This window comes from Hyperolius riggenbachi, chromosome 2 (assembly GCF_040937935.1).
Source record: "Hyperolius riggenbachi isolate aHypRig1 chromosome 2, aHypRig1.pri, whole genome shotgun sequence".
In the NCBI taxonomy this organism is placed as follows: Eukaryota; Metazoa; Chordata; class Amphibia; order Anura; family Hyperoliidae; genus Hyperolius; species Hyperolius riggenbachi.
In genome coordinates this window covers 97,778,001-97,803,181 of record NC_090647.1, presented here as the reverse complement: position 1 = coordinate 97,803,181, position 25,181 = coordinate 97,778,001, and the positions used below count along the sequence as shown (strand labels likewise).

At 43.0% G+C, this 25,181-nt stretch overlaps 1 protein-coding gene across 1 annotated transcript in view; it reads right to left on the bottom strand.

Moving 5' to 3' along the window:
* Positions 1-25,181, bottom strand: part of FREM2 (FRAS1 related extracellular matrix 2) — a 317,024-nt gene that overhangs the window by 135,746 nt on the left and 156,097 nt on the right. The window contains exons 4-5 of the mRNA XM_068267101.1: positions 14,088-14,318; positions 4,818-4,943 (exon numbers count right to left, since the gene is read on the bottom strand). Of these exons, the coding sequence (XP_068123202.1) occupies positions 4,818-4,943; positions 14,088-14,318 (357 nt within the window). The remainder of the gene's footprint in view (positions 1-4,817; positions 4,944-14,087; positions 14,319-25,181) is intronic.

The following is a 25,181-nucleotide window of genomic DNA, read 5'->3' as shown; positions in this document are numbered from 1 at the left end:
GAAAATAATGTAATAAAAAAGTGCTTCATTTTTACAATAATTATGTATAAATGGTTTAGTCAGTGTTTGCTCATTGTAAAATCTTTCCTCTCCCTGATTTACATTCTGACATTTATCACATGGTGACATTTTTACTGCTGGCAGGTGATGTCAGTGGAAGTAGCTGCTGCTTGCTTTTTTGGCAGTTGGAAACAGCTGTAATTTCCCACAATGCAACAAGGCTCCCACAGTGTGATGTCAGCACCATGGTCCTGACATCACACTGTGGGAGGGGTTTCACCACAATATCAGCCATACAGAGCCCCCTGATGATCCGTTTGATAAAAGGAATAGATTTCTCATGGGAAAGGGGGTATCAGCTACTGATTGGGATGAAGTTAAAATCTTGGTTACGGTTTCTCTTTACAGTGGAGTTGAACTCTTGCACTGGACAGATGGAAACTATAGAGTAATACACCCTGTATGTATTTAGAAAGTGTAGCCTGTTTAATTCCCCCTCATTTGTGTCTAATCACAAGTTGTAATTTGATCTCTCCGTGAGTCACATGACTGTGCTGGCAGATAAGCTCATTTGAAAGCACAGGATATTAACAATACGTCTGTTTCTATGAATCAGGAAGTAAGATTTATTGTAGGATTTGTATCAGCTGTTGCGTATCTTTTAGAGCATAGAGGACGTGCTGAGTTCAGGTGCGCTTTAAAGAAAGTGAGAAATATACGGAGGCTGCCATATTTATTTCCTCTTAAACAATACCAGTTGCCTAGCAGCCCTGCTGGTTTATTTGGCTGCAGTGGTGTCTGAATTACACCAGAAACAAGCTTGCAGGTAATCTTGTCAGATCTGACAATAATGTCAGAAACATCTGATCAGCTGCATGCTTGTTCAGGGTCTATGGCTAAAGGTATTAGAGGCAGAGGAGCAGCAGGACAGCCAGGCAACTGGTATTGCTTAACAGGAAATAAATATGGCAGCCTTCATATCCCTCTCACTTCAGTTCAGAAATCTGATTGAAGATTGCGCATCTCATGTGAAAGTCTTTTGTCCCAACAATGGTCTGAAAGGTAGTTTACAGAAACAGAACTTCTAAATCTGGCCACTAACGGTCCAATTTCTAGCGAAAAATCGTTTGAGCGATCAGAAATTCTGATCGGATTGGTTGTAAATAATCTCCATTGGTGGACACAATCGATTATGAACGAGTGAAAAAAAATGTCGCCCGAATGAATTTTCGTCGAGCGAAAATTTGGATTTTCTTGGTGGTCGTGATAGATAGGAAGCAATGATTGGTTAGTTGATGGTGTAGTGAACCATTTTTCGTCCGATCAGAATTTCTGATCGCTCAAACGATTTTTCGCTAGAAACTGGACCGTTAGTGGCCAGCTTAAGCCTGATCTCAAGGCCGAGCAGAGAGCAGAGAAATATCAGGTATGCTGAATGATGTCAAGCAGTGTGACAGTTGGCGGCATATCATGGGGCTGCTCACAGCTGTAACCTCTTCATAAGTATGACTGCAGAGCATTCACCACTGCAAAGCCTTCATGAGGTGTCAATGAGCAATGACACAGCTGCTGACCCCATGTATACGTCCCACTCAGGGCCCTTTTACACTTATTCAGTTGGTGTGCGTTAGTGCGTGTTAGTATGCGTTAGTGCGCATTGGTACGCGTTTTTTCCATAGCAGTGCATTGGGAAGAAGTTTTCAGTTAAAACGCATTAAGTGTGAAAGGTGCCATAGGAAACATGGGCATCACTTTGAAAATCAGTTCTCTTTCAGTTATAACTGAGAGCAACTGATTAAGTGTAAAAAGGGCCCTTACTGTAATGCAGCCACTGCACATAAAACATGGTGCTTCTGTTAACACATATTTGTTGCTTTTTTCAGATGTAGAATTTTATACTGTATGTGTGCCTTTATCTATTTCAGGCAAGACCTAAAAACCATCTACAGTCATACAAATTACCAGAGGTTGTATATGGTCACTCCACTTTTGTACAAAATTCTACGTAACATATATTATCACTATACAAATCTTTATGTTACTCTTAAAGTAAACACAGCACACAACACAAAGTGAAAACAAGTATTTAATACATACAGTTGAGGTGAAAATGATTACACCCACCCCTGCCCCTCCCTTATGAAATTAGACAGCACTCTTGATTTCTCCTTGAAAATGACCATTAACAGCAAGAGTTTGTTATTTTGGAAACAAATGCACTATAAAAATAATGTCCACTAAGTTCAATTAGGATATTTTATTGATACACCAAGTTGAAACAAGAAAGGGCAAAAATGAGACATCCCAAATTATTAGCCCCCTGGCTATGAACAGTCAATAGTGGACCCTTTATGAGCCACAACTGGCAACAATCTCTTAGAGTAGCTGTTTACTAGGCTGGCACAGGTCTGCTGGGGATTTGGACCTATTTTTCCATTGCAAACAGTTCTAGCTGGTACAAATTGTGTGGTTTCCGAGAATGGACATTCACTTTGAGCATGCGCCACGGATTCTCAATAGGATTGAGGTCTGGGCTCTGTGCGGGCCACTCCAGGATCTTGTTTTTGGTATCACTGAAGAACTGTTGAACTAATGGTACAGGGATCTGTACATGAAAGAGAAGGGCCGCTGAACATGGAAGGGAAGCCACATGATAGCTGGCCTTTGGTTAAAAAAAATGTATAAATCTGACCTTGGCCTTGATTCACTAACCAGCACTAAGCCGGTTAGTGTGCCTTATCTGAGGTTAGTGTGCCTTATCTGAGTTAGTTAGTGTGCCTTATCTGAGGTTAGTGTGCCTTATCTGAACTTAGTGTCCCTTAAGTAGCTTTGTGCACACTAAAATATGCACAAAGCTCAATCGCGCACTGCACCCCGCACAGCGTAATGCGCCTATCTTTGTGCGCGGTGCGACGATAACGTTGCACCCGCTATACTGTATATGATGCCACCATAAGGTCACATAGGATGCGACGATAACGGTGCATTGATGCGCCGTTTAGGTTTACAGTTTACAGTATAGCGGGTGCGATGTTATCGTCGCACTGTGCGCAAAGATCTGCGCATTACGCTGTGCGCGGTGCAGTGCGAGATGTAGCGTTGTGCATCTTTTAGTGTGCACAAAGCTACTTAAGGGGCACTAAGTTCAGATAAGGCACACTAACCTCAGATAAGGCACACTAACTCAGATAAGGTTAGCGCTGTAGTTTGTGCCCACTAAGTGATAAGGCACAGTAACTGGCTTAGTGCCGGTTAGTGAATCGAGCCCCTTGTCTATAATATATTAATGGCTCCAGAAAAACAGGTATGAAGGCCATGCAGACCTACATGCTCAGTGCTAGCAAACTTCAAACGTGACAATCTAAGTACAGCCTGTGTATTTTTGGCCAACCAATTTTAAAAATGTTGCCTATTTATTCTTCATTTGGCTGCTCTCCAGACATGTTTGTATAGTAAGTAGAGAACCTGAGCTGGGACGTGACATGCATTCCAATGTATAGCTTACACCTAGGCATACCATTACCACTAATTTACAGCTTCCCCATTCATCTCCAGTGTAAGCTTTCCACTACTTGTTGTAAAACACATGTGACTGCGGTGCTCCGACTGTCCGAAAGCATTGAAATGTTGTCTAAAGCAACCAATTAGGAATAACCTTTAATGTGCCTGGCTGAAAACAGCATGTAACAGACCGCTTGAGTGACATCAGCATCTTTCTTTACTAAAGTTTTTAAACATCAGTGCAGGGTGAGGACAGTTAATGAGATGCAAATAATTTGTATGATACAAATTTGATTCAAATGTATGCAAAATGCATAAGATGTAGTAAAATACCCGTGCTTACCTGCACACATATCTCCAAGTCTCTGTAGCCTGCCATAGTGAACTATAAATTTTCCCCTCTTACAGCAGTTAACTAATATTTCTATACATGCTCCATGAAATTCTAATGTTCTGCTCAGAAGGCTGTTAATTATTATACTTCACTTGCATACAGTTCATTAGAGTGGTTCACTGTAGGATTCAATTGAAATACTTTTAGCAGGAGTCAGAATACGCCCCCAGGAGTTACGCCACCTACTTTCGTCTTTTGATTGCTCTTTAGCTATTACCCAAAATTCAGGGCCGTTTCTGGCTGTTCTGGTGCCCCAGGCAATACGTTTGTAAAGAATACAAAATAATACACAAGTTATTACCAGATGATGTACTTCTCACTGGCACAAACTTACTGAACCCATATAACAAACCTTTCCCATGATGGTTATGAGTGGTGTGCTTCCACTTTATACATTATACTGTAATTAATGTAAAGGCTGGCTTTTTACAGGTTAGAGTATTGTCCTGGAACCCCAATCAGAGTTGCATCAATCAACACAGCAGAACTCATTTATGTCATAGCAGTTGGCTATAAGAATTCCATAACGTACAGTGGGCTCAATTCACTATCAAGGTAATATTGTCTGTGCGGCTGTGCTGATTTACCAATGCCTAAACATCGGTAAAATATGTCCATTCACTAACAGATTGCAACCGGGAGCGCTAGTGGCGCGGCCACGTGCATTGGCTGCCGATCTGACTGGGTCGGCGGCTGCTAGGGAGGGGACCCAAAGAAACCAGCTCGGAGAGGAGCAACGGCAAGGAACACATAGGCTTCCAGGGGCTGGAGGAAGCCCCAGGTAAATAAATCTGATTTGTATTACTTTCCCGGATGTATCCTTTGAGGAGACATTCTTCATGCAGGTGTTTGCACCTTAAAGCTGCAATAAGTTATGTGGGGCAGACATGTTTATACTGTGGAATATTGGAAGTGCTGTTACCTTGTTGTGTAAAGCATATCACCATCAGCTCCTGACTGACATCCCCACTTCTCCGCACTGGGATGAATAGCTCGCCTACGTCTTCTTCAATTTTATAAATGGACTGAGGAATGAACACAGTGGATTCTGCATTGCAGGAAAAAAAAGAGATATTACAGTAACTAAAAGTCACTACGTCACTTTACATGAAATAACTAAATACTGTAAGTGTGAAACGTCAAAAACCCACTGAACTGTACAATGAATAACAAGTGTCATCTATAAGAAGATATCAAATATGGTTAAAAGCAAAACGTACGGTACTTCAGTGCAACAGGAAATGTAGTTTAGTTCAACTGTGTTCAACTTTACTGGAAAAGCTCTATTATCTTTCCTTCATTCTTTCCTTCACTATTGTGTGAAAGTGTACATAAATGATGCCTCTGGTTCTGGAGGTGTGTTTAGCTTAAGGTGACCACACACCATACAATTTTTTAAATATCCGTCCAATTTAAGAATTGCAATACATTTTTCTGACTGATTGTAAAATTTCAAAAATATGACCAATGTACCACTCACCTATGTTAAATTTTTCCTCAATTATGATAAAAACGATTGGAAACTCTAAATAAATTGCTAGGGTGTGTATATTAACCTCCTCGGCGGTTAATTGTTTCTGCAAAAATTGCAGAAATCCAATTTTTTTAATTTTTTTTTTTTTTTAATGTTTCATGTAAAGCTACCAGAGTGGTAGCTACATTAAACTCCACTAGAGGGTGCATGTGTGCCTCTAGTTCGATCGTCGCCGGCAACAATAGCAAACAGGGGAACGCGTATATAACGCGATCACCTGTTTGGCTTCTCCTGTCGCCATGGCGACGATCGGAATGACGTCATGGACGTCAGCCGACGTCCTGACGTCAGACGTCTCCGATCCAGCCCATAGCGCTGCCCGGAACTCATTGGTCCGGGCAGCGCAGGGCTCTGGCGGGGGGGCCCTCTTGCGCCGCTGCGTGCGGGCGATCGCCGCAGAGCGGCGGCGATCAAGCTGTACGTGCGGCTAGCAAAGTGCTAGCTGCGCGTACAGCACTTTACAGTATCAAAATCGCCCCACCAGGGGCTGAGATCTCCCCCTGCGCGGCATAGCCCGAGCTCAGCTCGGGCTTACCGCCAGGGAGGTTAATAAATTGACAATCCAACACACACCATACAAACTTTAGTAGAAATATTAAGAGAAACATCTGGCATTCCAGATCGATTTAAATCGAGAAAAATGAGAAATCCGATCGGATTTTTCAGTCGAATGAAAAAAAAGTTTTCGATTTTTTCGAGAGATACGATCGTTTTTATCGAATTGCTGTAAAATCGGATCATTTTATTGTATCGTGTGTGGCCACCTTTACAGGGACAACAAAGGTTGATTTGTAGGGAGGGGGAATGGGTGGTCAAAAGTGACCCTCTATACCTATTTAGCTGAAAGGAGCAGGATATATGGGGGTCCCCTTTAATATTTCTTTAAAGGGGAACTTAAGCCTAAACAAACATACTGTCATTACGTTACATTAGTTATGTTAATTAAAAATGATAGGTAATATAATCTCTTACCCACCCTGTTCTAAAAGAACTGGCAAAGGTTTGTGATTTCATGGGGCAGACATCTTTTACATGGGGGCAGCCATCTTTTTGGATGAAAAAAGGTGACAGGGAGCATGAGACACAGTTCCAACTGTCCTGTGTCCAGATCACCCCTCCCAGATGCACGCGCTAGGCTTCAAATCTCAAATTCAAAATAAGAAAAAAAATGTAGCCAAAACAGCAGCAGGAGAACAACATCAAAAATCCCATCATGCTTTGCACAGCATCAGGGGAAAAATGCCTGGGCAGTTTTCTTCTGTGCAGCTAAAAATGAGGCTTGGGTAAGAAAAACAAAGTTCTGATGCTATGAAACCAAGCCTTTTCAGTGCTGCTGAGTAGATTTTTAGTCTGGAGGTTCACTTTAACCCCATGCCAACCATGCAGGCTGGTACAGGCAGGTTGGCTGAGGTCCACCATACTAGCCTTACCAGTCCACATGGTACATGATATGGGAGGTGCTGCAAGGGAGGGGCGACAAAGCACCCCCCCCCTTTCCTACAGAGCACAACAAGCAAACTGCAGCGAGTCCCTGTGGAATAGACCTAGTCAGGTCTATGTAGCCAGTGGACAATCCCTTTGTGGGTCACCACTCCACACACGGTTCAATGAAGTGAATATGAAGGAGGAACTCAATTGGCTTCAAACTTGCATTTTTTATCAAATCCCAGTAATACGCGACATGTTTCGGGGCATATCCCCTTCCTACAGAGCCCTTGTCCCTATCATACAGATTTTCTGACAGAACAATTCTATCAATCTGAAGGAATCTCAACAGAAAGTTACGATAGTTTTGACACGATCAAGGTAATAACAAACAGGAAGTGCGCAACTTCTGACAATGATTTCCTCTCTAACCATGCGGTACTGAATATGGCAGTCTGTATGCAAGCTTCTGGAAATACGTGCAAATCACTCCTTGTAATTAAAGGTGAAATTTCTCTTGCTAGCTCTGTGCTCTGTTGCCATGGAGGATTTAAAAACACTCATCAATCATTGGCTGATTTACTCCAATCTAATAACAGTCCTTGGGAAAATAGTATGTGTGTGATATAATGCACATGCTATGAGGACAGACAAATACAGATAATATAAATCTCTCCTGCCCTTATCTTCCTGTATAGTGCAAATTCCTTCAATACGCTATACCCATATATCTTCCACCTTTCACAGGAGACAGCTCTGTACTCCATGAGGTGTAGGGGGGGTTATCCGGTAACCATGGTCATAGAGAAGACAGTTCAGTGTAGAAAGTGAATGTGGGATCTACAGTGCTAGATCTTGTAGATATATTAAAAATCCAGCTAATGCACTGTAAATGTATGCAGTGGTCTAAATCACAGGACTGAGTGTCAACTTCTCCAAACCACATCGCTTATTTTTATATCACTTAGAAATGTGGCCTGTTATCACTATGCAAGTTCAAGTTTTTGTTACATTTTGGAACGCAAGTGAATTTTTTTTCTTCATAGTGCTAGGAGGTGGGGGCACCCAAAAATACCTTTACCACGTCAGATGTAAAAATCCAAAAGGGTGAATATAGAAAAAATATATGATTTATTCAGCACAATTAAACGGACAAACATTTCAGGGGTCTCAGCCCGCTCCTTAGGGTCAATACAAGTGCTTTTAAAATACGACGGTGTTTTACCTCCCTTCCCTTTCTCCCTCCCCCTTTTTTGTTTCACTAAACTGCCTATTTGTACCCCCAGTACTCTACATTACATCTCCTTAGGAGGTGTTTACCTTCCAGATGTGATTTATCTATAACCAAGAAAGACCAGCCAGGATTGCGACCATCCAGTACCAGTAGGTCCTGGAATAACGAGCGGGGACGGTCATTACCCCGTAGGCGCTATATGGTAGTTGCAGGGACTGCAACCCACCTTTGCGAGTATAAATACTCTTGTATTTCAAATAAACACCCAATACCCTACCATACTGCACCATTAGGCTTCTGGTCTCTCCTTGTATTCAGGTGACGTGGTGTACCCACAGTAACCACCTTCAGTTTCATTTTATAGATAGATGAGGGACAGGTGAGAACATATATCAGACTTTTATGGTTTTCTATGTCAACTAGTTGGGGTGAATTTTCCTCACTTCCTGTGACCCTAACACAGAAATAGGAAGTGGGCAGAACATTTTCAATGTGAACACATACCACATATGGTAAAATATGGTAAATGCAAAGCTAATCTATGGTGTGTAGTGATAATAAATAAAGCACTGGTGTTGGTGATTTACAAAGACTGTCTACAGAAGTGCTTTGCACTATGACTCTCCCAGAAGGCCCCAAAGAGCACCTGCTAGCTATCCCTGTGTGCAAGTACATAAATCAGCAAATCATACAGATATCGAGGATTGTTGCAATGTGATCCCAGCTGCTGCAGCCACGAATGGAAAGTCAATGCTCGGCCTCCCAGGGAAAGCTGCTGAAGGCCGCTGATCTCACTTTTTATTATGACAACAACACTGCACATTCCCTGAGTGGCTCAAATATTACTAGAGTCACTAGGAACCTGACAGCCAATATCTGCCAACAAAACAGCATCTGTCAGCTTAAGGTTACATTATAAAAATGCTTTCCAAAAACACAGCAGTAAAACCCTGTAACTACCGGTACTTATCACGGCATAAAGCATTGCATCTCGCCACCGTGATTTATCAGGCTAAGCAGCTCTTCACTAAGGAAGAACTCTAGCCTTAAAGAAAAAAAATGAAGATTTCCTGTGGCAGCATTGGTTATAGTTTACATGTCATCTATTAGGACTGCTAATAGGTCATCTTAGAGGACAACTGAAGTGAGAGGGATATGGAGGCTGACATATTTATTTCCTTGTAAGCAATGCCAGTTGCCTGTGATCCTCTGCCTCTAATACTTTTAGCCTAAAGCCTCATACTCACGGGCTACAATTGTCGCCGCAACCAAGTGGCACACGCCTTTTGCGGCACCAGGTCGCACCGTGAGTATGGCACGCGCACCCCGAACCATTGCTACTCGGAGCTGTCGCACTGGCGATTGGCGCGGTCAATCGCCTGGCGACAGTTGCCGCCGCACCTTCGCCACAACTGTCGCTAGTACGCATGTGTATGCAGACTAACGACAGCAACCAATAGGGAATTCACGGAGCCAGGCAACATATACGGTACAACTCACTTTAGATTCCCTTTAAATATCAAATAGCACTTTCCATAATGGTGACATTTGTGGCCTTTTTCCTGACTCTTCTCAGGCTATGTAACCAAAGGACTCTGCTGTAATAATTAGTGCCCCCCCCCCCTCCCCTTCACAAAAAAGGCCTGCAAAAAAGCCATAGGCCCACCTTGAGAATAATGGATTGCTGTGTATCCAGTTCTTTTTTTATATTTATTTTATCAAACAAGGTTTATGTGACCCCATTTTAATCAAAACGAGTTGAAGAATAAATCTTGGTTTACCTATGTAAACCCATGTGACAAAAACAGATAGGGAATGACTCAACCCATCATTCAAAAACATGTCATTTTCAAAATTATGATCAAACTTGGGAAAGATTCAGCAAAACTACACAAGTTGGTAATTTACAAAACACCCAATTTTAAATATCCCTGGTTGTTAGTTTTCCATAATGGTGACATTTGTGGATCTTTTTATAATGTCCATGCTGTTCTGGGGCCATTCAAACAAAGAATGGAACTGCAATTACTTGGTAACTGCCCGCCTAGCTATCAACTAAGACATAGGTAAAATCATTTTAAGTTGTAGATTAGATTTTAGGATATTTTAGGGTTGAGTCTTATGTTTTGTGAATTCTTTTTAGTGACAATCCCAATCAAAAACAATACAATTGCTATTTTCATACATTCTGTACCTAAATCACTTGTTACTTCCTTTGTCACATTACATAAGATCTCCACCCCACTACCCTCTAGGCCAGGCATGGGCAAACTTGGCCCTCCAGCTGTTAAGGAACTACAAGTCCCACAATGCATTGCAGGAGTCTGACAGCCACCGTCATGACTCATAAAGGCAAATGCATTGTGGGACTTGTAGTTCCGTAACAGCTGGAGGGCCGAGTTTGCTCATGCCTGCTCTAGACTGTAAGCTTGCCAGGGAAGGCTCCTCCCCCTAGTTTCCTGTTTCTGCTATGTACTTATTCTTTAAAATGAACATGTACCTGTGCTGCTGGATGTTTTGTATGGAACACATAAACGGTGCATTTTGTACATGTGTTGCTGGATGTTCTGACTGCACTCTGTGCGACCTTTGCATGCATTTATATTATACTGTGTACAATGTCACAGATGGTGCTGGTACTACAGTATATGCATTAACAAATAACTATAATAATAGTGAGAGTGCAAGGTGGACGACCTCTGAGTATCAGTACTGTGCAGCTTCACAAATTCCTAGCACCTGCTATGAGTTATGATGTTCTCATAAAATGGGAGCAGATAGCAGCCCAGGCTTCTTCCACAAGTGCAAATCACACCAGCAAAGCATGGAGGCACTTAATGCTCAACTCCTGAATCAGATCTAGAAATACAAAACAGATGTGAAGCAGGCCCCCTGCCAGCGCATGCCTTCTTTATCACTTATCTCTGCTAAGTTACATTTAGCAATCATTTTATCACTTCTTCACTCCTAAATGAATCACCTTACACTAACCAGTTCTTCTGTACCATTCTAAACATGACATTTCAGCCTCTGCATTATGTTCTGGAGGTGCGAGGGCTGCAAGCCAGCCTAGTATTACATTTCACCGATATATTTTCTATGGATCAAATTGTTCCAGGGTGAACTTAAAGCAAATGGGAGACCGCACACACGCACACACACACACACACACACACACACACACACACACACACACAAAAACATGTTCCCACGTAGTTACCACAACCCTCCCCCCCCACTCTCCCCCCAATCCCCACCGCCATCCTACAGTAGTTTACCCGTGTGTAACACAGCCTCAGTCATGTTACTGTTCTTAATCACTGCTTTCACTTTCCAGATCTCTGTGTAACGGCAGTATACAATAACTTTTGTAAAGTACTAGGACTCAAAGCACATAGATATATCTCAGATCAATACAGGGTTGCAGGCTGGACTGTGTTACATTGGAACTAGTCAGGTGTTCATAAATGCCAAACTAAACAGGTGACTTTTCAGACTGGACTCAAGTGCTTCCAGGGATTGAGACGTCCTGATTGGGTGTGGCAAGGAGTTCCAAAGCTTAGGGGAAGCATGACAGAAGGCTCTGTCTCCAAATGTTTTGTGGTGGGCTCAGGGGGTGACCAAATTATTAGATCCTTTTTGATCAAATATTGCGGGAGGTGTGATGCAGTTGCAACTAATCCTTTAGGTACCCAGATTTGAATATTAATAGGCCAATCTTGAAGAGGATTCTTAATTTTATGGCAAGCCAGCGGAATGGGTGAAGGGATTAGTATTGGCGGGGTTGGTTCGTTAACAGCCTTGTGGCAGCCTTCTGTTCTAATCGTAGGCGGTGCAGGTCTTCATATGGGTTTCTAAGTTCAAATATTAAAAAAAATGGAGTCTGTATGTTCTCCCATTGTTTGCATGGGTTTCCTTCAGGCACTCCAGCTTGCTTCCCACATGCCATAAATATACAGGAAAGTTAATTTGTCACCATCCAAATTGGCCTTAAAGTGCGTAAACATGCACAACTACTGTTGCCTGTAGGGATCATAACTCAATCCTTCAGTACAGGGTTGAGTTCTACACAGATGTGTTGCTGGTTTAGAGTCTATCAACACTTTCTATTGCTATGGGGGGGGGATACCATAGTGTACACCATAGCGGCACAGAGTGGGTGGGATGAGGAGAAAAATAGCGCCAGCCTGAGTCCAGCTAAGATGATCCCCCCGTCCGGTCCAGACGCATCTGCTGAGAATCATCTAGAGTGTGTACAAGGCTTTAGAGTAGACTATATTAGGGTCATTAGACTCTGATAGGAATTAGATTGTGAGCTCCTCTGAGGAAAAGTTAGTAACGTGACTATGAAATCTGTAAAGTGTTGTAGAAAATGGCAGTACTATATAAATGCATAACAAAAATAATCCTAAATTAGTCCAGGGAGAAAATGTGGCTTGGAGGGAGTATTTTTGTCCATAGAAATTACTTTTAATCACTCCAAATGACACTTATTATTATTATTCAATGCTGTCGGTATAAAAAATAGAGACTCTACATCCCATGTATGGTAGGTTGTTTTTAAACCCCAAATTAGGCACATTATTGTCTTATAAGCAATTAAGCGCTGATTCACACAGGTGTTAACGTGACACCAGCTGGTGAAAGCACAGTTTAAAAAAGATTTTAATGGTTTGAAGCGTTTTTTAAATGGCGGTGACAGCAGTTGGCGTTGTTGGTGTAATTGTCGCGGTAGATCCCGTCATCTCGTCTTGGATGCGACGTGTAGCGTGTAGTCAGTTGCTTTTGCTGGCGTTGGGGTTGAATGCCAACAAATCATTGGTAATCATTAACAAACTGTTCCACTCCACTTCTTACACCTCTCATACTGTGGATTAGGGATGATGAATGATATGCAAATACGTCCAAGTTTATGCAAATTGATGTAAATTTGTATGCAAATATATACAGCTTGAAATTGGACCAATCAGTTTAAATCTGGGTGTGATTTTATTGGTCCATTTTCAAGCTGCATATATTTGCATAAACGTACATAAATTTGCAAAAACTCGGAAATATTTGCATATCATTGATGATCCCTACTCTGGATGTCCTTGGCAAGTTTTGTTGTGCCATATGAATTGTTATGTATAGAATGCTTGGGGGGCTCAATGTACAACTTGCACTGGGGCCCAAAGCTCCTTAACTGTGTCTCTATTGATACCTGTACACAGGGTCGGATTTACCATAAGGCACTGTAGGCACGTGCCTACAGGCATCTGATGATGGAGGGGTGGTTCACTACCCTCCCCTAGTGCCTCCCTCCTTCCCTATGCTGAGTCCCAAGCAGATCATAGATGAGAGTATAGTCACCTGGGTCTCGGCATTCCACTGACAAGATCCTCTTTCAGTCAGGGCACCTCTAGCTATTTAATGCTGAGGGTACCTCTGGCTACCTAATGCTAAGGGAAACCTGTAGCTACTGTACCTATGACGGGAAAGGGAAAAGTGGCAGCTGGGTCAGCCAGCACACTTACCGTGCGATTTGGTGGGGTTTTGTGGGTTCCTGGATGGCGAACATAATGCTGGGCATAGACGGTAAGATAGTTGCACCGGATCGAGCCGCTGGCTCGATCCCGGCGCATCCCTGCTCGTCCCCGCCGGCGCCTGGATTGATCCCCGCTCGTCCTCGCAGGCGCTCCTTATCTTCTGCTCGATTCCACGCTATTGTCCGCCCGTGGTGATCGAGCGGGGAATCGATCCGGCGGGTCATCGGACCTGTCGGATATTATCAATCGAGCCATCAGCGGCTCGATTGATAAGGAGGAAACGAATATTGTATGCCCAGCACTAGAGTGCCAGGACATCTGTGCCTATAGGCTCCTGTGATGTAAATCCAGGTCTGCCTGTACAGCTACAACTAAAGGCAATACTTATTTATTACTGCCAATAATTGCAACAACATCCAATATTAGAACAGAAGGAGAGGTGTCATAATGACTCTTAGAAGGCACACATACCATCTCCGGGATCAATAATATCCACTGTTGCCACATCTGGAAACTCCAGTGCCGCCATGACCGGCTCCGACAGAACAATCTGAAAGTTTTCGGACTCTTCATACTCTCCGTCGGACAGGATACGGACTCGCCAAGTTGCGGTCGTCTGACCAGGATTAAACTGTACTTGTTTCTGAGCCTTCCCTCGAAAGTCTTTGTCCTTTTCTGCTGTGCCGTCTAAGGTGCCAATACCTGGAAAAGACGCCACAGTAACAAATATTAAAAAAAAGAAGCATATAACACCATGAAGCCTAAACCCTACAACCCCAATATATTATAGCCGAGCGTCCATTACCGCAACACCGCTGCTAACATCACTGCTATCTGTAGCCAGAGTTTGGCTATACAATTTATGAAGTCCAGCTTCAGACACTGCCCCATTTCCCAGAGTTTAGAGTGTATAATGCTACATAATAATAAATATAATAGCCGAACTCCAGCACCTCCCGCCCAAATTACCTTTTTGGCTCTTCCATATCCACTAATTACATTATGGGCCCAAATTCCCAGCTTCGTTACTACTGTATTGTACGATAGTAGTACTATACCAGAGCCATTGTGAGTGACGGTTGTTCACAGTTTGAAGAATTGTGTCAGTTGCTGCCATTAAATGCTTCACTCCTTACCCAGCTGCCTGTTGGATAGAGCTGTGCCTGTGGTGGAGGGAATCTCAATCATAGTTTGTAATTTCTAAGTGGACCTCACCATCATTCTTACTGCTTTGAGCCAGTGGTGAAGCAATCAGGGATGCAGAGTTTGTGACTGCATCAGTGCCCCTGGACCAGAGTAGCCCAAAGAGGGCTCTCCTTCATCCACCATATTAGCTTTTCATAGGTGATATGCAGGTAATGAACACATCTATATGTGCTGTGAATATTGGTAATCCTTAACAGACTCTTTCCTTACCCTGAATACTCTTATCTGATACTGCTGTCCTTGATAGATTTTAGGGCTCCATATCAATTGAGTGCTTGGAGCCCCACAGGGCCCCCAAGCTCTTTGGTTACACCACTGCTTTGAGCTATATGCTGGGTACCTCCAGTATGTGAAACAAAGGAAAACAACTACTGCATTTTTCTACTAAAATGGAATAAATAACACTAAAACTACAATACATACTACTGTACAATACTACATACACAGATACAACTTCCAATCATCAGAACACAAAAAAATCTGCTAAAAAAAATATACAGAGAAGAATAAGATTGCAAGTCTTTGCATGCAGGTCCATCTTTTGTGCTAGCTATAACTATAAACTGATTGTGTTTTTATACTCTTTTCTCAAACACCTTCAATTCAATTCAGCAGTACAGATTATATATATATATATATATATATATATATATATATATATATATATATATATATATATATATATATATATATACACACACACACACACAATTCCAATTCTTATAAAAGTACTATTTATGATAGAATACACTAACACTGCTCTATCTGGCGGCAGTAATGTATCTGCCATATCTGTACCGCAGTGCAGGAGCCAGACTGACACACAATCCTTTAGAAACACACAGCAGATGATAAAAGCAGCAGTGCGCTGCACAGAGCGGCTGCAGAAGAGGATAAAAAGCTGTGTAAATATCCTAGAGCAAGAAAAATGAAAACAAGCAAAATGAAAAGTAAATTGCAGAGTGGTAACGGAAGCGTTCATTTCAGCAAACTACGCCCTCAACAAACGCGTGCGTATTTCATGATTAATGTGGACCTGAACTCTTGCACAGGACAGAAGGAAAACATACAGACAGGAACCCTGTATGTATTTAGAGAGTTTAGCCTAATTCCCGCCCATCTGTGACTAATCACAACTGTAATTTGATCTCTCAACTGTGTCAGCTGGCTGCCTTGGCAGAGCAGTTAATTTGTAAACACAGGCTGTTAACCTTATGTCTGCTTCCATGAAATCAGAAAGTAGACACACTGCAGATTTACTGCAGGATTTGTATCAGCTGTAACATAGAAATGTTTTTCTTTAAAGCTTACTATGCTTTTGCTTATCTTTTAGAGCAGAGAGGAAGTTCTGAGTTTAGGTCCGCTTTAAGAAAATATCTGTGACTACAGCATGTGTTCAAGGTCACAGCTGTGTCAGTTACTCAGCTGTTAGTGGTCTAAAGTGGGTGGCCTTCAAGGTTCTGATCATAATCATAGACCCTCCTACTGAATGGGGCTAGGTATTATTTGAATCAATATCAATAGATATCAATAGATATCTATCTATCTACTGTATTTTTCGGACTATGAGACGCTCCTGACCAGAGGCGTCTGAGCCATTAGGCAGCTATAAATTTTCGCCTAAGGCGACAGGAAGAGGCAAGGGCGCTTCTGCACTGAGTAGTGAGAGAAGAAATGCCTCTCAGCTGACTCAGGTGTCAGTTTACACAGCAGCAGCAGCAGCAGCAGCGGGGCTGACTGGACTTCAGCTCAATGATTCAAAGAACCACAGTAATGAATGAGTCAGTGAGAGAAGGCACTCAGTCAGGGATCCGAGGAGTACAGCATCATCAGCTCCTGAGTCCGACTCCTGAGAATTCAGTCCCTCTCTCTCTGCTACTGGTAACTGCGTGGATGTAGAGACTGTGTAGCAGTCAGGCATTGACTTCCCCCCAGGCCGCCTTTCATTCAATGATTTAGGGTTGGTCCTGTGTCTGCTGTATTCAGGTTTGTTGATGTAAGGCAATGTAAAACACTAGGCTAGCTGATAAAAGTGCAATTAGAGGGCAGGCAAGCTGGTAAATATACACAGCATGATGTAGAACTTGTCTGGAGGGTCAGTGGGAAAAAATCTGTCTGGTCTCTCCCCATTGTTATAATGACTGCAAGTGCAGATAAGGTCTTAAACAGGTTGAAAAGTTTTGACAGTCCCTAGACTCCAGGAGGGCTGCTTGCTGACTTGTGTAAGAGACTGGCAGGGACAGCAGTCCTATTACCAGCAACTAGTCTCTGTGTAATGTGGGACTGCAATACAGATGAACTGCTCCATCTCAGGCTATTCTCAGTCTCACTCCACTCCTCCTATCTCTGTATGTGTATAGTGTATGTCTACTGTGTACTGTGTATAGTGTGCTCTGTGTGTGTGTGTGTGTGTGTGTGTGTGTATAGTGTGTGTACTGTGCTGTGCGTGTCTAAAGTGTGTGTGTACTGTGTATAGTGTGTATGTTGTGTGCAGTGTGTGTACTGTGTGTGTGTGTGTACACTGTGTGTGTGTGTATAGTGTGTGTGTGTGTACTGTGTGTGGTGTGTGTGAGTGCATGCCGCAATAAGTATATTTACTGGTGAAACGCTCTGCTGCATAACAACTATTTTCTGGTGAACCCATGCCGCAATAAGTATATTTTCTGGTGAAACGCTGCTGCATTATGATTTTCGGGGGTCTTGGGAGTGGTGTTCACCACAGGAGTGGTGTTCAGGTGTTCACCATGAGGGGTGCGGGGTATGGGACTGGGGGCAATCACGGGGGGGGGGTGCTACAGGATTTCTCGCCTGGAGTGACAAAATGGCTAGAGACGCCCCTGCTCCTGACCATAAGATGCACCTAGGTTTAGAGGACAAAAACAAGGGGAAAAATACGTACTAAACCTGGTGCATCCATGGTGAAGGGGCATCTTGTGGATTATGGCCCCTTTTGTATCTCATGCCCCCTTGTACCTCTTGTGTCTCCCTGTGTCCTTCTCTGTCCCCGTTGTGTCCTCTCGTGTCTCCCTGTGTCCACCTCTGCATGGGCACAGTACAGGGAGTCCCTGACATTGCGGCGGGTTGGAGGTTCATAGTGGCAGGTGTTCACAAGTCAGGAACTCCCTGCATTTGTACTATAAGATGCAGTGACTTCCCCCCCCCCCCCCCCCCACATTTGAAAAAATGAGAAAAAAATGAGTCTTATAGTCCAACAATACAGTACCTATCTACCTATCTACCTATCTATCTATCTATCTATCTATCTATCTACCTACCGGTATCTATTGCTTGTTTGTTTGTCCATTCCATCATTCTCTCATTCTGTCTATTTATATATGTTCATTACCGAGCATTAAAGTGCGTTAGGAAATACGCCAAGTATGGGAGACATATTCACAAAGCGATGACAGATTAATCAGTCGTTAGCAGCCGAAAAATAAGCAGTCGTTTCTATTACACAGTGTGACCTGCTAATTGCAGCGAGTGCCGGCAGCTGGACAATCCGTGAGGTCACGCTATTCACAAGCACTGCAGGTCTTATAAAGTATACTCTAGGCCTGGTCATGAAAGCAGAGATGACCGCAACCCCCACTGCATGTGACTAATCATCACTGTAATTTAATCTCTCAGCTGTGTCAGCTGGCTGCCTGGGCAGAGCAGCTAATTTGTAAACACAGGATGTTAACCCATATCTGCTTCCATTAAACCAGGAAGTAAACACTCTGGAGATTTATTGCAGGATTTATATCAGCTGTCACAAAGAAATGTTTTTCTTGAAAGGTTATTATGCTGTTGCTTATCCTTTAGGTCCACTTTAAGCAAATATCTGTAACTACAGCATGTCTCCAAGGCCACATAGATTTAACAATGTAGAGATGACTGCAACCCCGGCATTTTGTGTGTCAACTGACAATGTCAGACTGTGCATTTATCAACAGTTCTTTGCCTGCCATCACTATGGCTGCTATGTCCCAGGTGATAATGAAAGTGATTGCCAGCTAACAGCACGAGATGCTGCGGCTTTCCTTTGGACTGATGCACAAAGCAGAGAAAAAAATTGCTGTGCGCACGTATCACATAGAAATTTTACAGGTGCAAATGGCTGGGGAGTAATTTGCATAACGTTAATAGGGCAACTCCTAGTGTACAGTACGTTACCTTAGCAACATTAATAGAGTAATGCACACTGCCCCCCCTGCTGTTGGTACCAGTAAAATTGCAGCACACAGCAATTTTACTTCTGCTTCCTGCATCAGGCCCCATGTCTCTTGAAAAGAAGTCATGCAAAATAAATAAAAAAATAAAAAATCACTATTAAAACGTCCTCTTAACGGCTCCAGGATGTTTTTATAAGTCAGACAGCACTGCTGCCGCTGTGCACGTGTACATGCTCCTGCAAGTGTGTTCCCGCGGCCGTGCACGTGAGATCAGTGGAAAAAAAAAACATCCAAAAGAAAAAAAAAATACACCTTTATTTTTAAAAAAATATACTGTCAACATACTTTGTACTGGGGTTAAATTAAAATCTTGCGATAACTAGGACAAATAGGCAGATAAAATGTGTGGGTTTAATGCACAGTAGCAGGGTTTATATTAAAACTATAGGGGACAAAATTGCAGAAATAGTGTATTTTTTCATTTTTTTCCCTTGTTTTTCCCTTTAAAGGACAACTGTAGAGAGAGTTATATGGAGGCTGCCATATTTACTTCCTTTTAACCACTTCAGCCCTCAGTCGTTTTCACTTTATGCATCTGAGCAATGTTCACCTCCCATTCATTAGCCTATAACTTTATCACTAGTTATCACAATGAACTGATCTATATCTTGTTTTTTCCTCCACCAATTAGGCTTTCTTTGGGGGGTACATTTTGCTAAGAGCCACTTTACTGTAAATGCATTTTAACAGGAAGAATAAGAAAAAAAATGGAAAAAATTCATTATTTGTCAGTTTTCAGCCATTATAGTTTTAAAATAATACATGCCTCCATAATTAAAACCCACGTATTGTATTTGCCCATTTGTCCCGGTTATTACACCATTTAAATTATGTCCCTATAACAATGTATGGCGACAATATTTTATTTGGAAATAAAAGTGCATTTTTTTCCGTTTTGCATTCATCACTATTTACAAGCTTATGATTAAAAAAAGAAGAATTATTTCATCTTTACTTTGACATTTAAAAAGTTTAGATCCTTAGGTAAATATTTACATTTTTTTTAATTGTAATGTTTTTATTTTTTTTTCTTATTAAACATTTATTTTGGGTATTTTTGGGAGGGTGGGATTTAAATAGTATTTTTTTTATGTAAATATATGTGTATTTTTTTTTTTTACATTTAGATGTAGTTTTACTTTTTGGCCACAAGATGGCAGCCATGAGTTTGTTTACATGATATCGCTCTAATAGTAACATGTACGCTTAGAGGGACGTAGGGGGACACAAGTGGCAGAAAAAGCAAGGCTTCTGAGAGAAGAAGTCGCTTTTTCTGCAGGGGAGAGGAATCAATCATCGGGCACCATGTCCTATTTGATTGATTCCTGGGCTAATGATCCGTGGCCGGCAGCGCACGTGCATGTGCACGATCGGCCCCGGGAGCGCACATGGCCTCCTGGACGTAGCTTCTAGGTCCAGGAGGCTTAAATGGTTAAGCAATACCAGTTGCCTGGCTGTCCTGCTGAACCTCTGCCTTTAATCAGTTTAGCCATAGACCCCGAACAAGCAGTGTTTCTGACATTGTCAGATCTGACAAGATTAGCTGCATGCTTGTTTCTGGTGTCATTCAGACACTGCTGCAGCAAAATAGGTCAGCAGGGCTGCCAGGCAACTAGTATTGTTTAAACGGAAATAAATATAGCAGCCTCCATATACCTCTCACTACAGTTGTCCTTTAAAATGCATAGAAATTAAATGAATTACTGAAAACAAATATCAACCCCAAAAAGCCTAATCGGTGGTGAAAAAAACAAGATATAGATCATTTCATTGTGATTAGTAGTGATTAAGCTATTGACAAATGAAAGGGATGAACACTGAAAGGAGAAAATTGCTCTTGTCCGTTAGGGTAAAAACCCCTTTGGGGTGAAGTGGTTAAACATTCTAATAACTGATGTTAAATAAATCACATCTTTTTTTATTTTGACTTAAAAAAATTGCAGACCCCCCCCTAAGGCTGGGAACACCCTTGACATGGCATTTTTCTGTGCGATTCCTGGGATTAAATTGTGTCAGTATTCCTGCATTCGTTTTCCCAGACACGAGCAAACAGATCCATGAGGTATTAGGGTCCGTTTCCACTATCGCGGAAACCGACGCGATTCCGCAGAGTTTCCCCGCACATGAATCGCACGGGGAAACTCTGCCATAGGGGGAGAATGGCATCGCCAGCCGTATTGCTTGCGGTAGCGATTTGGCCGGAACCCCCCGCAGAATTCGCTCGGGAGGCTGCGATTCCCATAGCCGGCTCATGGGATTCGCCTGCGATCCCTCCCACCCGCTCAGTGCCGGCGTGCATCTCGCAGACGCACGCCGCACAAGTGGAAACGAGCCCTTAGCTCTATTTCCCCAGGAATACAGTTGTGACAGTTTCCCCTCTTCACTCACCTGAGGATAGACACAGAAGCAGGCACTTCCTTGCTATTTTTAAGGAAAACTATGGAAAGGTAATCCTTTTTGAAATCACTGCACATTTATTTGAGTGCAACATGAATATGAGGACTGTCAGTATTTTTTTCTAAAGTTCCTCTTTAAATGCATTATAGCTCGATAAACCAAATGCCAATTACCCTTGTGACACAGTTATTTATAAGTAACACGGTGACTCCGCTGTCATCTTCAAATGACCTGTGGAATTTCTGGCAAATGTATAAGTGAGTATAGCGGTGGCACAGGAAATAGATATAGTTTGTAAGCAGCAATGTGCTTCTGTCTCTATAATAAAGTGCATTGTCCCCATATCTCAGCTACGCGGCTCGGCTCAATGCCTTACACTATCTCTGGTGATTCAATACCTGCAGTGCTACACCCGCTATCTCTACGCTTTTAAACTAAGTTTTAGAAGTTTTGCTCTTATCTTATTTTCTCCTTAGTTTTTTTCTGTACTTGTTTTGCTTTATATACAGACAAGGCTATCATTTTCTTTCTTTCAGATTTAAAGGAGAGCTATTGAATTATTATAGTACATTACAGTTTCCTCCAAGTTGACTCTCCAGGCGTATTAAAATATAAATCATTACAGACACATTTTGTGGTGCTTAAAAGCTTGTAACCCCTTTAAAATGTCGTATATTTTTATATGAATGTGATCTAAAATAGTGGTTCATGACATATTTATAGCAGGTATTATTATTATTTAGTATTTACATAGTGCTGACATCTTCCGCAGCGCTGTACAGAGTATATTGTCTTGTCACTTATCTGTCCCTCAGAGGGGCTCACAATCTAATTCCTAACATAGACATGTCCATCACCATCTAAGGCCAATTTTGGGGGGAAGCTAATTAACTTATCAGTATATTTTTGGGATGTGGAAAGAAATCCTTTTAATAATGACTGTGTTGACCAAGTACCCCTATTATTAGCTAGATCATCTTAAAGAAGTTATCAGGCAATTAGAAGCAAAATAAGTGCTACTTACCCGGGACATTTTCTCCAGCCCCAAGCTCCCAGCATGTCCCTCGTTGACGCTCCGCTGTCAGCCATTCAGCCATTCCCCTGTGAAGCTTCCCGGTCCCCGGCGATGACGCCAGGCCAACCTTTATTGTCAGTTTGTACAGGTTGGCAGGGTTGTGCCTATGCCTTGCGGCAGAAGAATTACGTTGTCCCATTTTTTTAATTGCAAGACGAAATTAGTGGTATATATTCTATTATGCCACTGTGGCGCTTTTTATGTCGGTAAGACGAAGCGTCCACTCGAGAGAACGCATGTCCGAGCACATTAAGAGTATTGAGAATCGGGACGCAAGCTCTCCTGTCGCGAGGCATTTCGAGTTGGAACATGGTGGCAGTACTAGGGGTGTTAAATTCATGGCTCTCGATCGGATACACCTTACGATCAGAGGTGGCAATCCTGATAGACTCCTATTGCGATGCGAATCCCGTTGGATCTATAATCTACAGGCCTGTTTAACTCCAGGTTTAAACGAACAGATCAGCTATGCTCATTTCTTGCCCCTTTAGATCCTGATTTTCGCCTTGATATGTGCATTTCTTTTGCCCCGGCCTGAGTGTGTGATCTCTCTCGATTGTGCTGGCAGGGCTGTTCTGCTGTAATGTTTTCCCTCTCCCACTCGTTAGCCCTCTGCCCTTTTGTATAGTGTCCCATACATTGGACAGCTACCTTTGGGCCTTTTTGGTTCTCATAATATAAGTTCACCTGATGCATCATCGGGTCTCAGCATCTTGCATGTTTATGGGCTATTTTTCTTCGCGGTCAATTTATTTAGTTGTAAATGATAATACTGTAGTACACACGTTTTGATTGCGGTGTGTGTGTGTGCGTTCGCGGTGAGCCTTTGCACATAGGCGGTTTTGCGGCGACGCACTAGCTGTGCTCTCCACGCAGGGCCTTTCTTCCCTTCCCCCCCTCTTTTGTTTTTATTTTTGGGTTTTTGGCAGGGCTGGCTATAGGTGGTGCCAGCTCTGGTACCTATATGATAGATTCTGGGATCTGCCCTATTTCCTTTTTCTGATGCCCATTTTTTTGTTTTGGGTATGATTGACCCTGCGTGGCTAATATATCCACCTACATGGGCACAGCAACTGCTTCTGCAGTATTAGGTCAGCCGCTGCCCCGCCGCCTGCATTGGCCTCCCCTCTCTGCGGCCGCGCACACTACACCCTTGTCGTCATGAGTGGGTGGAGAAAGAGGTGTGTCTGTTGGTCATTTTTAGTTCAAGTATGGTCGGAATTAATGTGCTGGCAACCACGCCCCCTTGAGAAAGCCGGAAGCCGGCGAAACGTCGGGGGAGCCGCACGTTTCCTGCATGGGACGCCACGCCGTCCCAATCTCCATTCAGCCAGCATCCACTGGTCTGTCCGAGGGCCACTCGGCCATGCATGCTGCCCGGGAGAGCCAACTACCAACTATATTGCTTGGACTTTGAGTACAGCTGCGCTCTTTCCATCTATAAAGCATACGAGGACACTTTACATCATCCAGCAACGACCTCTGGCTGACATCAGGAGCTTGTCAAACCTTCAGGTTCATCTGAGCGGACAGTCTGTCCACGGTGAGCGTCCATGGACTTGGTGAGCTAAGCTTGGCTTGACAGTATCACGCTGTTTGTCTGCTGCACTTTGATGCGCCATTACAGTGGGAGCTGCTGATGCTCGATGCTTGCTATATGTGCTACTTGTGCTCACGCTGCCGTTGTATATAGCATCTTGCTCTGCTGTTGACATTGTCACTGCCTCACACCAGCCTGTACATGTTTGTCAGCCCTTACTCCCTTCGTGGACCGAAGCGTACTGCGCAGGCTCAGAACTAGGTCGGCCTGACGTCATCGCCGGGGACCGGGAGGCGGCGAACGGCTGACGGCGGAGCTGCACCGAGGGACATACTGGGAGTTTGGGGCTGGACGAAGCCCCCGGTAAGTAGCACTTATTTTGCTTATAATTAAGTTAATTGATATCTCCTTTAAACAATTCCCGGCTGAATAGTGAGGGTGAAAATGAGGTCAAACATAAGGGAGCGCATGTGTGCTGAGCCTCACTAATGTTTCAGATGACTCCTAATGGTATCATCCTGATTCAAAACTCCTTGCAGATTATACCTAAGAGGCTCAGTTTGGATACGGTAACAGGTGCGACTCTAGTAAGAGGCCAACTTTTGACCCAGAGGTAGTTGTTCTGCGCATGTGCAGAACATCAGTTCTGAATGCTGTGACCATGGTCTCCGTTCTTGCGTGACATTGGCAAACCTGGCCCCACCACATACGATGTCAAGCAAGAACAGAGGCCACGGTCACAGCATTCAGAACTGACTGCACATGCACAAAGCAATTACCTCTGGGTCAAAGGCTGGCGACTAAATGAAGTCGTGAAATGGTTCCTCTCGGGAGGCATCTGAAAAATGGTTCAGGACGCATCTGAAATATGGTCAAAGGTTCGGCATACATGCCCTCACCTACAGTCAGGTCCATAAATATTGGGACATCGACACAATTGTAATGTTTTTGGCTCTATACACAACCACAATGGATTTGAAATGAAACAAATATGATGTGCTATAACTGCAGACTGTCAGCTTTAATTTGAGGGTATTTACATCCAAATCAGATGAACTGTGTAGGAATTACAACAGTTTGCATATGTGCCTCCCACTTGTTAAGGGAGCAAAAGTAATGGGACAGAATAA